This window comes from Callorhinus ursinus, unplaced genomic scaffold (genome assembly GCF_003265705.2).
Source record: "Callorhinus ursinus isolate GAN/ISIS: 27379988/994484 unplaced genomic scaffold, GSC_fseal_2.0 scaffold30, whole genome shotgun sequence".
Classification (NCBI taxonomy): domain Eukaryota; kingdom Metazoa; phylum Chordata; class Mammalia; order Carnivora; family Otariidae; genus Callorhinus; species Callorhinus ursinus.
This window is the reverse complement of record NW_027397092.1, coordinates 12,272,745-12,289,153: the sequence shown is the minus strand read 5'-3', so window position 1 is coordinate 12,289,153 and position 16,409 is coordinate 12,272,745. Positions and strand designations below refer to the sequence as shown.

At 40.2% G+C, this 16,409-nt stretch overlaps 1 protein-coding gene across 3 annotated transcripts in view; it reads right to left on the bottom strand.

Moving 5' to 3' along the window:
* CCDC192 (coiled-coil domain containing 192) overlaps positions 1 to 16,032 on the bottom strand; it is a 197,717-nt gene extending 181,685 nt beyond the window's left edge. For all 3 annotated transcript variants that reach the window (XM_073878615.1, XM_025860990.2, XM_025860991.2), the window contains exons 1-2: positions 15,899 to 16,032; positions 10,495 to 10,546 (exon numbers count right to left, since the gene is read on the bottom strand). In XM_073878615.1, coding sequence (XP_073734716.1) covers positions 10,495 to 10,546; positions 15,899 to 15,960 — 114 coding nt within the window. In that variant the 5' untranslated portion in view covers positions 15,961 to 16,032. The remainder of the gene's footprint in view (positions 1 to 10,494; positions 10,547 to 15,898) is intronic.
* Positions 16,033 to 16,409: the final 377 nt, after the last annotated feature.

Here is a 16,409-nt window from a genome sequence, read left to right as displayed (position 1 = left end):
GCTTTATAAGTGGTTAATCTACTACCTTGACACTATATTTACCTTTCCTAGTGAGATTTTCACTTTTGTATTTAACTGGTGCCCACTTCTTTTTAGCTTAAAGTAGTCCCTTTAATACTTCTTGTAAGACCAGTTTAGTAGTGATGAACTCCTTTAGCTTTAGCCTGTTGGAAAACTCTTTATCTCTTCTTCAGATATGAATGATAACCTTGCTGGGTAGAATATTTTTGGTGAGAAGTTTTTTGTTTTTTAGGGGTTGTTTTTTTTTTTCATTACTTTGAATATGCCATAAGGCATTCTCTTCTGCCTTGCAAAGTTTCTGGTGCGAAAACTGTTGATAGCCTTATGGGATTTCCCTTGTACATAACAATTTTTTTTTCTCTTGCTTCTTTTAAGATTCTGTCTTCATCTTTAACTGTTGACATTTTTATTTTAACCTGCTTTGGTGTGGCTCTCCTTGGGTTCATTTCATTTGAAATTCTCTGGAATTCATGAACCTGGATGTCTGTTTCCTTCCCTAGCTAAGGGAAGTTTTCATCTATCATTTATTTCTTCCAGTAAAATTTCTACCCCTTTCTATCTTCTCCTTATGGGACCTCCATAATGGGAATGCTATTCTGCTTTATGTTGTTGTGAAGGCCCCTTAAGTTATTTTCATTTTTAAAAAAAATTCTTTTGTCTTTTTGCTGCTTTGTCTTCCAGCTCTCTAATACATTCTTCTACTGCATCCAGTCTGCCATTTAATCCTCTAGCATGTTGTTCCCTTCAGTTATTGTCTTCCTCAGCTCTGTGACTTCTATTTGGTACTTTAGGTTTTCTCTTTCCTTGTTGAAGTTCTCACTGCATTCAGCCATTCTTTTCCTGAGTTCAATGAGCATCTTTATGACCATTACTTTGAATTCTTTATCAGGAGGGCTACTTGTCTCCATATCATTAAGGTCGTGTTCTTTTGTTTGGGACATATTTCCCTATTCCCTCATTTTGCTTAACTCTTTGTGTTTGTTTCTACATATTAGGCAGAACAGCTACATCTCTCAGTCTTGAAGGAGTGACCTTGTGAAGATGATAATCCTTCTCCTTCAACCTTGCCCAGCTCTTGGTTGTCTCTTGAACTTTTGTGATTATTTTAACTGCCTGACCTATTCTTGATATGCCCCCATTGTTGGGTGTGTGTGAAAACTTATCAGTGATCCAAGGGGAGGAATCTCATTTAGCACCTAGTTTTAGGTTGACTGGAAGTCAGACTCCAGCATCAGCTTTTAAAGTATGACAGTATATACAGCCTTGTGGGACTAAAGTTGTAAACTCTGCTGACTTCCGGACCAGGAGATCTGAAGGTGTCTCCTGGACAAGAGTTGCAAAAATCAGGGCTCCAGACAAGTGTATAAGTCCCTTTCTGAGAAGTCTTATTGAGCTGTAGTGAGGCCAAAGGGTATACAAGGATGGTGTCTCCCTACTTACATTCCCTGGATACACTTCCTTAGTCCTAGATGTGTGGTAAACCTGAAGCCTATTCATCAGGCTAAAGCTCCAGACTAAGAAAATAGGCATTTTTCAAGAAAGACTGGAGGTGTGTTTCAACCTGCTGTCCGTACAGGGCCCTGAGAGTGGTGCCTGACAAGAACTGTCTTTCTGGTTGTTACAGTCCTGTGCAGCTCTGGAGCATCCATCCTCAAGACCACCAGGTGATCAAGGGGGTGTTCCCTGTGTGAACTGCATGCACACTCTGGCTTTAGCAAGGCTGCTAAAGAGTGTAGTGGGCAGGACTTCAGAACGGCAGTGGGAAGATGTCTTAATTGTATGCACTTATGGGCTTCAGCAATGCAGCAAAGGAATGTCTTGTCTGTGAGAGCATGCTGGCTTTAGGCTGGGAGTAGGAGAATGACACAAATATTTGCACTCACCTGCCCCAGCCAGAGATCAAGGGAGACTGCAACCAACTGTGCTCTCTAGCCTCAGCAAATGCCACAACAGCTCACCCTTGGCTGTACCACCAAGGCATAAGAGGGCGCAGTATCTGAGCTCATCCACTTGCCCTAGCAGGCTCTGAGGAAAGTGCAACAATGGCGTTCCCCAACGCCTCCATCTCTGAGTAGTGTCTCAGCCATCCCCTACCCGCCCTACCCCCTGCCAATGCCTCAGGATCACCAAATGAATCTCTTTCACAGGTACTTTTCAAGCTATGTTTTCACTGGGTCTTGGGGTGAGCGAGACCACATGTGAGCCCTCCAAAAGGGGAAATTGAAATTTCCCCTGGCACTTTGGGATTTTTGGACATCTGCCCTGTTGGTTTTCCAAGCCAGGTATACTGGCAGCTCATCTTTCCATTGCAGATCCCAGGGGCCGAGGTGCCCAATGCACGGCACCAATACCTTGCTCCTCTAGGAGACGTGCCTGTCTGGTAAGATTCTTCCCTATTGTGTTTGTGGCCAGGGGTGAAAGGCTTATGAGACCATGTTTCTGCCTCTCCTACCCATGTTTTGTGGTCCTTTGATACTTTGCTTTAGAAAGTAGTTCATCTAGTTTTCAGATCTTTTCAGAGGGAAATGATTTATATGTAGCTATACATTGGGTGTGTCTGTGGGAGGAGGTGAGTTCAGGGTATTCCTATATTGCCATCTTGGACCCCCCCCTTCTAAATGTTTTTTATATCCGTCACACTTGCAAGTAGATGTGATATCTAAGTTTAAAAATTTTTAGTGTCTTTGTCTTCTACTATTTGGACCTATCATATGATATTTGCAAATGTGGACATCTTATTGGATATCTGTATGCCTTAAGACTTTTGTAAATTGATTTGTGTCCTTTGTACTTTTATTTTTAAGGGCTAATTTTTTCCTCATTGATTTATATGAGACCATAACATATTAAGGATATTACGTTATAATAGATGGTACAAATATTTTCTATTACTTATTTTGTATATTTATAAGTGCTTCATAAATGGGTTGAAATAATGGTTAAGTTTTCTTACAAGACATAGAATTTTCAGAGACTAAATTAGCTTCTCATCCTTGTGTCTTAATGCATTAATTTGCCCAAGGAGAGAGTCAACTTTTTGAAGAAGCAAACTCTAATCAAACCTTGGAGAAACATTCATTTTTGTGAACCTCATTAAGTACAGATAACACATCACATTGATTCAAATTATTAGCCATATTTTGAAATAACGAATTGACTCTGAAACTTGATCTAACACAAACAGCTCGACTATTGACATGAAGACCTGGGACTATTATTCCTAGCAGCAAATTTCAGTTTAACAAAACTAGCAAAATAAATTAAGCCAATGTTATTTTATCTGCCTGATGAGATTGAGGGCAGACAGAGGCCAAGCTTAATCCCTGAGTCTCAAGGAGACATACTCCTTTGGGAAAGGCTAGATTGAATAACTGTCCTAGCCCTTTGGGAGGATATTCTCTCTCAGTTTTGGAAAGTATTTTTCTTTGGACCACAGCAATTGAAGTGTGCTCTCAGAGTCAGACTGATTGATTAGATGGTCCGGAAACACACTTCCCCCTTGCCATGTCTTCCTCTGATCTAAACCTCCAGGTTTGAGAAGTTGAGCAAATTTTACATGAGACTTGGGTTTATTCAGAATATAGCCCTGGAAGTAAATGAAATATATGTACTTAACTTTTATCTATTTAAATGTGTATACATTTAACTTTTGTCCCATTTTTGTACTTCACAACTTCCTTCCTTCTACACATACAGACTTCTCAACATTTCCACCCTCACAGAAAATAAAATGTGTCAGCACTACACAGCACCAGTTGGCACGCTTTCCCCAAATAGGGCCCGTTGTTTGAAACTCTTTGCCATTTGAAGGAGCCAAATGGAGAAAAAAATGTCATGCGCATTTGATGAAACAAATTTGCAGACACTCAAATGCTTCAGCCACTGATGCCTCTTGGGGAAATTCTGAAAAACATCCTATCTGTAAACAATCTGTTTCAGTGCCACATGTTTTTTAAATTTCTTTGCCCGTTGACATTTAAAAAAAAATAAAGGAACACATTTGCTTGTGAAAACAGGACCTTTTGTTTCTTATACATATACTTTATCATAGAAATTAAAATGAAATAGGTCATCTGGCCCATTTGCTTGTGAAGGATCATTTTCTAAAGAAATCCTAGTTCTTTGGCCAACCTCATTTTGAACTGCTAAGATCTTTCTTATGGCCTCTGTTCTCAAGTTAAATAGAACTTATTATTAAAATGAGAAATTCTAGAGCTAATGTTTTCTTTTGTATCTATCTATAGCATTTCTTTTTCTTTTCTTTAGGTTTAATTCTTTCTTTTTAGACTTGTTTTATATTGCTGTAATTTTTGTCTACCAACATATTTTTGAAAATTCTCTCAGGCTTGTGATACTATTTCACTTCCTCAGCTTTTGAAGCTGTTTTGAGCCACATGACTTCTTTGACTAATGAAATAGGAGAAGTGGTACATGTAACTTCCAATTTATCCCTCCTTCATTTGCTACCTGTGAGGACTGCAGAAGTGCATTCCCAGGTAAAATTTCCATCTAGAGGGTCTCTTAGTAACTATGATGAATAGAGTCCCTCTCCATCACACCCTGGATGGGTGTTGTGAAAAAGAAACAAATTCTTCAGATAAATAAAATATTAAGCCATTTGCTGCCTGCAACCAATAGCCTGCAAAAAATTTTAATGATAATCAAATTAAATTGAAATGAATTGAAGTTTTGGTATTTCTTGATAATACCTAAAGGAAGAATTATCTTTCTCACCGATTACAAGTCTAGCATCACTACCACCATTCGATGCACTACTTGATGTGAAATCTCTGTTGAAGTTGCTTATGTATAGCATTTAGGCTATACAATTTGGGTTAGGTGAATTTGAGATGATTGTACAGGGACAGAGTGGGGATGGGGGCAGGAGAGTATGATATGAATCAGCCCCTCAATTATTGCAAGATCTCAACATGAAAGAAGCTCTATGAGAGGATGAACAATGGATAAAAACTGCAATGGATGTGTTATCTCACATCCCAGCATCTAGGGAGATAACATTACTCTTCCAGATAGAGTAATGTTAGATACTATCTAGATAACTAGCAGATATCCTCAGAAGTAAAGACTCAATTTCTATACTATTTGTGTTCTTTTGTGGGGAAAAACTCAATTTTTTTAGATCAAATAAATTTTCATACTTTACTAAATAGTTTGCTTCCTTAAAGTCTGCGAACGTATATTCATTAAATCTCTTCTATGAAGAAATGTTTCTCTGAAAGGCTATCAAAATTACAGTGACAGTATCTATTCATCTTTTGTCTTGCCCTAAGTGACAGCACAGTGGCTGTTTTACATTTCCTGTGAATTTCCATTTGCCAAACCTTATGCATTAGGTTAGACCTATTTTGATTTTGTGATTCTGTTAGGTTAGGGTCCCTGGGGAGCAGATTACTGGAGGTGGCTCTTGGGAGTGACACCTATAAAGGAAGAGGGAGCAGAAATGCAACAGCAGCCTCAGCAATTCTGTGGTGCTTATGGATCAGGTCTGGCCTTTCAGAATTGTCCTCAGTCTAAGGAAAGACACCTGGTCTTGTGGCCCTGCATCAACCAGTCATTGGATACAGGCTGACCCTGGGGCATCAGAGCTCTTCCAGCTGAGGGAAATTCCCAGAGAGAGACTCAGCTCTGAGTTATCATCAAGCACAGTGAACTCAAAATCAATCAGTTGATCTAAATGCAAAACCTAAAACTATAAGACTTCTGGAAGAAAACAAGACAAAACATTTGTGAGCTTGGACAAAGATTTCTTAGATCCGATACCAGAAGCCTGATCCATGAAAGCACAAAGTTATAAATTAGACTTTATAAAAATTAATAACTTCTGCTCTTCTAAAGACACTGTTAAGAGAATGAGAAGAGTAACCAGAGACTGGAGAAAGTAATTGCAAAACACATATCTGAAAAATTACTTGTGTCTAGAATACATAAAGAATTCTAATCCAATAATAGGAAACAAGAAACTTAAAAATGGACAAAAGATTTCAATATATACTTCACCAGATAAGATGTAAGGATGGCAAATAAACACAATAAAGGTGCTCAGCACCATTAGCTATTAAGGAAATGCAAATGCAAGCCACACTGCCATAGGACTACATCTATCAGAATGGCTAAAACTTAAAAGGCTGACCCTACCAGGACTGGAGAGAATGTGGATAAACTCAAACTCTCGACATGCTGGTGGAAACGTAAAATGCAACCACCACTTTGAAAAGCAGTTTGATGGTTTTTAAGAAAATTAAAAGTATATCTACGGTACGATTCAATCGTTTCACCCTTAGGTGTTCACCCAAGAGAAGAGAAAGCGTATGTCCATACAAACAGTTGTCTGGGAATGTTTATAGCAGCTTTATTTGTAAGAGTCAAACACTTGAAATAACCTAAATGTCAGCCAACAGGTGAAGGGATAAACAAACATACATTCAATACAGTGGGATACTATTCAATAAAAATGAATTATTGATACACACTACAACATAGATGAAGCTCAAAATAGTTTTGCCAAGTGAAAGAAGCCAGTAAAGGGGTTACATACTGTTACATACTGTGTGACTCCATTTATATAAAGCTCAAGGAAATGCAAAATAGTATACAGTGACACAAAGCATCTCAGTGCTTCCTTGAGAATGGCCTATAGGCAGGTGGGGAGAAGTGGGTGAGAGAGATGACAGAGGAGCATGAGAAACTCCTGGGGGTGATGGAAAGGTTCCTTCTCTTAACTGGTTTGTATACATATGTCAAAGTCAAGTTTGCTTCAGTAAGAGAGAGACAGAAGGAAGGGAAGGAAGGGAAGGAAAGGAAGGAAGGGAAGGAAGGAAGGAAAGAAGGAAGGAAGGAAGGAAGGAAGTATGGGAGGGAGGGAGGGAGGAAGGGAGGAAGGAAAGAGAAAGAACAGAGGAAAGAAAGAAATCCAAAACAGAAAGTTCTGAGACATCATTTCTCATGAATTAAAGTGAAATACACATATATCCAATTTTCTAGAACAGCCACAAATCTTTATGTTTAAATATACATAGAAATACAGTTCTATATTGATCTCATTCTAAGAATAAATAGGAATATTTCCTCTAAATCACTTGAAATGGTCATTTAAAACACAAGTAATATATTAACAAATGATTTGAAAGTTTGCTCCTCAATGGGAAGAATTTTCTGAAAGCCATTTTAGAACATTAAAATTTAGAAATAGGAGAATGTGACAAAATACCTGCTTCCTGCAAACATAATACTATATCATACCAAGTATTAAAAGAACAGAATTTATACAATTTGACACAATTTAAGGCATTGCTTGCCTTCCCCAGTTTATCAAATGCAAAAATCTTTCAGCTACTTTAAGGTCATTTTGGAGAGCTGACTTTCTGTGTAGTGTGACAGATTAAAAATTTTAAAAAGTGCTTTCATATTTTTGGCACCTAAGATAATGATCCTTTAATGAAGTCATCACTAAATTGCAACTTGAAAGCTAAAGGTTTATGAGGTTTTATAATAAGCTTAGTTTTGCACAACGAGCGAACTACTTCATACATATTCTAGCATAATGAATTCATACCCACATGCTCACTTTTGGAGGATGTCACATAACCGGTGACATCACATGTTTTACATGATTCATCTCTGTGTGTCACAGTTGGGCAGGAATAGTTCAGAGGGAGAAATCCTGAGCCAGGTATCTGGTTCAGGTCAAGCCTCCTTACAAGAGAATTCTTATTTACTCAGCAGCTTCAAATGAGATGATTTATATGCACTCGCTGTTCTCTGTCAGAAGATATTCAAATGCAGCAGAGGCAACAGTTTAAATAATATCCTCAACCTCCAACAGGCCCAGAAGAATAGGGTGCAGATAAACAGGGACAACCTGGCACCTGAGATGTCGATCTCATCTTAGTGAGACTAACACCTCATTATCCCAGAATGTCCCTACTACGGGTGCACACATATTCCTCGGTCACTCAGTAGCTGAAATCTTCCCCAACCTCCCCGAATCTCAACTTCTTAATTTCTAACATGGTAATAATTACAACGAAAGTATCAATATGAGAGTGGTGATTCTGAAACCCCCCAGCCATCTGCTGTGGTAAGGAATCGGAAGGACAGCCTCTGTCAATCACCTAGGGCCATGCCTGGGGCTCAGTCCATTTGTTCTATTTCAAACGATAAAGACTGAGTGCTGTTTTGCTATCAGAGACCCTGTCTTGTGGACACAGAGATGAACAAAGAAAGGCCCGTTCTCCCTCTAAGAATGTAGTTTACCAGGAGAGTCCAAAAATTGAGGTACTATTCAGAGAACAGTGTAGTAAAGACAAATAGGAAACGACCATCTCCAGATAGGAGGAGAATGTTTCGCTATGCATGGGTGGTCGAGACACCTTCACAGAATTAAACAGATTTCATCCTTCAATTTCAATGTCTTCTGCTAAAGCAAACAGCCACTATTTAAAAGAGGCACCTGAGACGCACCTGCAAGCTGGTATGTACCTCGTGGTATATAGCAGAATCGGCTCTGATGAGTGACCATTCCAAGAGTTGCAAGATCTGAAAGGCATCGTGTGATGAGCAGACAGCACTAATTGTGGATGTCTTATGGCCTTGAGGTCTCTAATTCTAACCTCCTCCAGCTAAATGTATTCTTTGAGAAATGTAAAAACACAGTAGAACACAGCAGAACCAGCTACTTGCAGCCCCAGGGCTCCCAACTGTCTTAAATGTAAATTGAAAGCAGTAGATTCTGAACTCCAGGAAGCTAATTGGGAGCCCTGGGCAGAAATCCTAAATGTGGTAATTGGCACCTGTCCTTTTCAGTCTCATATGCAGCCAACTAGAGAGTTACCTCTAGGGTGCTAATTGATTAGCGTTGTTAGAGGGAAAGGCGGTAAACGGAGACTGGTGAGCTGAAGTCTCTCATTTCCAAAACTGCAATTTAACTGCTTATCCAAGAGTTCTAAGAGGAGAAAAAGATGTTTTCATATGGTACTGGCGAGTGATACTTTTTCTTTGGACAACAGAATTCTAAGTAGCTCCAACAGGCGTATTAAAAAAATCTTCATTGTTAGGCTTTTTTTTTTTTTTTTTTTCAGTTCCAACTGAAAAAAAGAAATGTAAGATTAAATGATCACTACCGTTAGCAAGTAGATTTTTAATAAAATGCACGTCCTACTAGTCTAAGCTGGTCTCCCTTGACTTCTGTTTCTTTAACAAAACCCTCCTCCTGAAGATAATTATGGATTTGAGGGGTACGTCCAGGCTGTCTGGGGCCAGGTTAAGTGAATGTAACTTTGAAAAGCGATGTTTATGTTTTTGAAAAAATAATGGCAGGAGTGGGCTTCTGGATATGCGCCTCACTAGATCAACTGTTCTTAGCTGATGATGCTGAGATGGGACAGGAGTAGTAGGGTAGAGCTGCTGAATCCAGAAAGAAATCGAGAAATCCAAGATCAAGGTCCCCGGGCCCACAGGGGAGCCCATTTGAATGCTATCGATTCCAAATAACTATACTCCAGGGCACTGGTAGGTACTTTACCAACCATTTTCACATCCCAAATATCGTATTTGAAGTAGACTATTAAAGCTCATCATCCTGATTTTTATGGATGAAATATACGACCCTGAGAGTTTAAATGACTTGGTTATGGTCACCCAGCTTGGAGGTGGGACACTTGGGCCTGATTCCTTGGCCTGTGATCTTTCTTCTATACCATATGGCCTGTACGTTAGAGCTGAAAGGGTTGTTCCAGAAATGTCCATGGTGGAGTCTAGGGGATCCTTACTAAAACTGAATCAAGCGTGTACAGATGGCTTTTTTTTTTCTTTAAGGGAAATTCTCAAATTCTCTTATAAAAGTGGAGGACTAGTGTAATGAGCTCCCGTGTCCCCATCCCCCAGCTGTAACGTCTCTCAACAGCCTTCACATTTGCTATCTGAGGCCTAGACAGGTAGTAGATGGGGCTCAGGGAAAAAGCACCTAGATGTCCCAGGGCATAAGAGAGCTCATGGGAGAGACAAGATCTCAAAGGTCAGAACTAGGTATGTCATCAACCGACTAGAAAGAGCAGGCACTGGAAGTACCTAGAATAGACTGTGATTTCACCCTTAGCCTAAATAAACTGCACAATGTGATTTACCCAGTCGGTACCTTGTTTGAATTCCAGAATTTCCTCACATATAAGCAAATACTCTGGAGTAACCAGGATGTCTGTGATATTGTGGGGCCACACCATAGCGCACCTAACTTCCCTACTGCCCAATAATATCACTTAGTTGGCACTCCACCCGCTTGGCTGCATGCTACTAGAAAAAAAAGGATATTCCATGTTTTATTTTTAAAATCTTTACTAATAAAAATATGAAAGCAAAACTAGATCAGGAAAATCTCAGCATTAATCAAAGAAGTTACAGTTTTATTAACCATAATGCTTTAAAAAAAAAAGAATTCGCGCAAACTTCATTTCTTACCGGTTTTTTGTTTCTCTGTTGTATATTTGACTCTGAACTTGCAGACCTGGTGCTGAAATAAAGTAAGAGTTTAGAATTCCAAAATTTTATCTCAGGTGTGCACACACTTGTATACACAGATACACACACACACACACCCCACATCAAATAGATCTTTACGCTGTGACACTGAAGATAATTGTCATAAAGTATTTCCTCCAAATGTCAATTTCTGAACTTTTCTAAAGGAAATCAAAACTATGGAATGTAAACTTCACTCAAAGAAGATAAAATAGCTTTTAAAGTTTCTCTTGAGAATAAGCAGTCTGAACAGTACAGTCTGTTCTGAAAACCTGCAAAATCTCTTATTTCAACTAAAAAAAGAAAAAGAAAAAGTGGAAGAAAGCCTATCATCCTACTAAACAGCAGATTTGGGGAATTCTTTGTCTCCTACGCTGTTTCTCGCTCAATCTCTCTTTCTGGGATCATTTCCAGTAGTTTACAAACATGCTGTTATTTATTGCATCTTGAGCCCTCTTAACCCTTTACTTTCGGCTTGATTACCCCGATCCCCCCTTTTTTTAATAATGGGTGTTTCTTTTTTTCTTTTTTTAGATTTAATTTATTTATTTGACAGAGAGAGACAGCAAGAGAAGGAACACAGGCAGGGGGAGTGAGAGAGGAAGAAGTAGGCTTCCCGCGGAGCAGGGAGCCCAACACGGGGCTCCTTCCTAGGACCCCAGGATCATGACTGGAGCTGAAGGCAAATGCTTAACGACTGAGCCACCCAGGCGCCCCACCCTGATCCCCTCTTTAATGAGGCTGTTTTCTCGGTGTCTCTCCTCCTGCGTTTTGTTAAGGCAGCTCTCCATCCAGACTCTCACAAGCACTATTCCACAGAAACTGCCCTTAGTTCATCAGCGATCTGCACATCACTGTATTTAGTGATCATTTGTCACATCTCACCTTACTTGACAGCTTTTGACATGATTTATCGCTTCCTCCTTGACAGGCTCTCTGCACGTGGCTGCAGGACGTCCTAAGCTCCCCCAGGTTTTCTTGCTGTCCCACCCGCTGCTCCCTCTCAGTTTGCTTTGATGGTTCTTTCTCCCTCCCGGTGCTCTCACCCTTGGCATGCTCCAAGGCTTCCTCTCTCCTCTATTCTTATCCACTCCGTTGATAATGGCATCCAACCTCATGGCTTTAAATTTGTCAATATGCTGATCACTGCCAAGTACGCATTTCCAGACTTCTCCCTTGAAGTCCAGATTCATTCATGCAATGGCCTACTTGACATCCCCACTGGGATGTCTAATAGATATCTCAGTTTCACCATTTCCAAAGCTAACCCCTAATTCGTACCCCCAATTTTCTGCTTGCAGTCTTCCCCATCTCAGTTGATGATGACAGCATCCTTCCACTCACTCAGGCTGACACCTTGACTCCTTTTTTTTTTGTCTCAGAATCCATACCCAATCCAGCCAGAAACTCTTGGCTCGACAGTCAAAATATATCCAGTATCTGGCCAGCTCTCACCATCTTCACTGCTGACATCCTGGTCCCAGCCCCAACCACCATCAGTTTGTGCCTGGATTATTGCAATAACCTCCTGAATGGTGCTCTCTGCTTCCATCTTTGCCCACTACATTCTGTTTTCCGTACACCTACCATAAGAAAAATTATGTCACTCCTCTGCTCAAAACCCTCCAGTAAGGGATCTCATTTCACACAGAATAAAAGCTGACACCCGTATAACGGCATACGAGGTCCTACCGATGTCTCACCCGTTCACCCTTCCCATCCGTTGTAGGACTCCATCCCACTCCATCCCACCTACTTTCTCCTCCCATACCACTCCACCTCTGCCTCTCTCAGTTCATCTGATACTCTTCTCAATCAGTCCTGCTGGCTTCCTCACTGTTCTTCAACCTCCTTGTATAGACAGACTCTCCTGTCAAGTCCTAATGCCAGGAACATGTACTCCATCCTTCTCTGCTTGACTCTTTTCCACTCCCGTCTTGTCTTTGTTCAAATATCTCTTCTCAGTGAGGCCTACCATATGCGCCCTCCTTTAGAACTGACCTCTTAGGGCACCTGGCTTGCTCAGTGGGTTGAGCATCCAATTCTTGATTTCAACTCAGGACATGACCTCAGGGTCATGAGATTGAGCCCTGAGTTCAGCTCCACGCTCAGCGGGGAGTCTGCTTGAGATTGTCTCTCTTCCCTTCCCTCCGCCCCTCCCCCCACTTGAGTGCGTGCTCTCTCTCTAAAATAAATGAGAAAATCTTTTTACAAAATTAAATTGACCTGCCCACCCTCTATCTATCCTCATGGCCTCGCTTAATTTTTCTTTGCTATATTTACCACTTTCTAGCATACTATAGAATTTGCTTATTATGTTTCCTCCCGACTGAAAAGGCAAACTTCTTGAAGATAGGGAATTTTTTCTATTATTATTTTATTACCCCTTCCTTGGCATCTTGAATAAGGATATAAATGGTCAGTAAATATTTTTTAACGAATGAATGAATAAATGGATGATTTAGTAACACCCCAATCTTAACGTCTTGTTCTTCTGCCTGCCAACCACTAAGCCTTACTTTAAAATCCCAGGGTACTCCTATGATTCTCTATCCTACTATCTCCCTAATGAATGTATTATTTTATTTCCATGTTATTGTGCATGTCTTTCACTTTTCAAAAACCTTAAAACCTTTTAAATTGTTCACAAAGTAATCAGTGACTATTGAACAAAATTAATTAGATTCCCACTCAGTGGAGGGACACGCTGGGGTTCTGAGGGAGGTAATGGCTCTTCTCGCATCATACCAAATCAGCAAAAACCAGTATTTTGGTGCTTTCTACTTGACAGCACCTCTTTATCATGAAATGGAAAACAAACTTTGTCATCATGTTGCTGGGCCAAACAACAAATGGTTTTGAAAGACCTTAATAAGCTGCTCCCTTTTACCATCTAACTAATTTTATCTTCTATAAGTACATCTCACAGACATGATATTCTTCTCAAACTGTACTACCCAGTGATCCCAGACTATGTGTTTATCCTTTTCTTTGGTTGTTTCCTCTGACAAGAATGCTCTTGCTCTCTTCTATGTTAGTTAAAATCCAACCTATTCTTCACACCATGACTCAAATTCTGCCTTTTCCTGAAGCTTTTTTGATCCTACCTGTCAAAAGTGTTTCTTACCTCTGTGTCCAAAGCAGTATGTGTACGTCTGTCTCTTATTATAGCCCTGATTACATTTCATCATGTAAATAATTATTTGTCGACCTATGTTTTTGCACTCCTCAGTGATACTTCCTAGAGGACAAGGAATATCTTTGTTTGTTTTTTATTCGCCCAGTGACATACCACACAAGAAATTAATACACGGTCACTGGATGAAGGCCAACAAAAAACACAAAAAGTTGTGGGTACAGTACCCCTTTGTGCATATTCAGATGCGCCACAAGTGTACAAGAGAAAGTACCATTTGGAACCACCTTCTTTTAATAATGCCTGAAACAAAACTACAGATTTAAAAGTGAGGGAGCTTTGGCTGCCTGACAATAATATTTAAAGGTCATGAGTCATGGCCTCAGAGTAACCATAGCTACTCCGCATACACAGTACAAGTCATGTTTGTAGCATAACTCAGGAGAAAGCCTATTAGCCTTGAGAGAGAGAAAAATGAGAATTAACAAATATATTTATGAAGCTTGTTTTTATTGCAGTGGTTTTGTTTTACTTCGAGGTTCATGGAAAAACTGAGAAAATCCTTTAAATTTCTATCAGCAGGGAGTATTAATAGGACATTTCAGCTTTACAGTCATTTTTTTTCCTCAGTAAGTAACAAGAACATAAATATTTCCTTCCTTTCAGTGACATATCTATCTGTTTTCCAACCTTTACCCTGTGTTTTTTTACAGGGGTAGCAATCAGTTACCACTTAGTTCGTATGACTAGAAGACTTTACTAAAACTGGCTTGGAAATACAGCTATTGAGCACCCAATTCTTATGGGAAAGAATTTCCTGGGAAAATACCTTCTTTATTCCCTAGGTTAATCACATCCAAGGACTAACCCTCTTTTCTTAGACCAACACAGGAGCAAATTCCCATTTGGTTTCTATAAACTGTAGAGAAGATCTGTCTCAAGGGCATGAGGAGGACGGAAAGAAAAGTAGGTCCCAGGCACATGGGACCAGTATGCTCCTGCGTAGAAATGAAGGAGCTGACCTGAACCCACCTAAGGGTAAGCCAAGGTAGTATGTACTCAGCTGTGTCCAAGCTCACAGCCCTGCTCTCTACTTGCACGGAACACTCAGTTCCATATACCAGGAGAACAAAAACACCAATGGTAATTTACAGTGAGAGCACAGTCCTGCTTTTCACTTGGCCTCCCTGCTGGTTGTACCCTGGGCTATTTATTTAAAGTTGTTAATCACAGGGCATTTTCTCTTCATTTGGTAACATTATGTTCACCTCTCTGATTGTCAGCACGTTGACATATTATCTCTTTAGATGCTGTGTTCAGGGAAATTAAAAGAAAATGACTGTTTGCTAAATTTCGTTTTCTTTACCAGACAAAGACTCCCTCCCTCCCAAAGACTATTAATCTTTCGAAGGTCGTAGACCTTTTGCACATGGAAACAACATCTCACATAAGGTTTTGGGGTATTTGTGAATTTCCCACAGCATCTATGGACCGTAGACCCAAGGTGAAAAGCACTAATAGCTCTGCTTAGTTAGGCTTTAAAATGTATTTTCATTACATGAAATGTGTGGACCTTGTTTTTATTTGCTTTTCACAGGACACCACCCATCACAATCTAGCTCTTTCTACAGAGGAGGTTATGATCATCTCCTTTTCCAGGCTTAAAAGAAAACGCTAAGTGGCAGGTATTTCTACATTTGAAGGGGAAATGCGTATTGTGCCTACATGTGAACTTCCCTGTGACTAACTGTAGATCAATTGCAGAGGTGAATTTTACTTCCATGTTTGTAGCCAGAGTTGATTTGGGGTTTTATGTGAGGAAAACTGGAATGACCTAGCTTCTTTTGTGGACATCTCCTGGCAAGGAAGTGGTGAAGGTGACATTTCATGACAGTGGTTCTAATAACCTTCAGCCTTTCCTCCCCATGCCAATAAAATGGTTGGGGTGAGTATGTGATTTTGAGAAGAGCAAGTAAGGGACATTTTATTCATTCAACAAATATTTATTGAACACCTATTGTGTATCAGACCCTGCCCTATGAAAGCACCATTCAAAGAAAGGGGTCCTTTTCCAGGATAAGGTGAAAAGTCTGTTTGATGTTTTCCCCCAGACTTTAAAGAAAGGTTTTCTTTGAAGCCCTCAAGAAAATCTCCTTCATCTAGAAATTCCCACGAACTCTTTTGAGACAGAAGGAGCTGGGAACTCACCTGATTCTCTCTGGGGTTTCAGGCCCTGGGGCCACAGATTTCTTGCTATAACATTCTCCCATTTCAAGTCAGGCCCACTGGTGTACCCAGTCCATGGGACAGACATCAACTATCCCCATTCCTTAGCTTCAGAATCCCTGTGGACTGTTCTACTGTTCCCTGTTGCTAGGCAACCACAATAGTTGTGGGAAGAACAGTTACTTCCCAAGGGAAAAAAAAATCTCAATTACAAAGCCACAGTAACCCTTCAAAACATCTCACAAATCAGATCCAGGCATGAGTATTCAGGAAGAATCACCACATATTCATCATTTCTGGAAAATGCATTCAAAGCAGGCCAGAAGCAGTGGTTTTGTGCTCAAGCCATGGCTTGCTTGCATCTAGAACCAGTGCTGACAGTCACACTCCTTGTCTAAGAGGGGCGCATCCACAGAAATGGGTTGGTTTGCAGGATGGCAGTAGTTTTTGCCCCAGACTCCACCTCCTTGTGATGATCTTCTTTCCCGGGGAC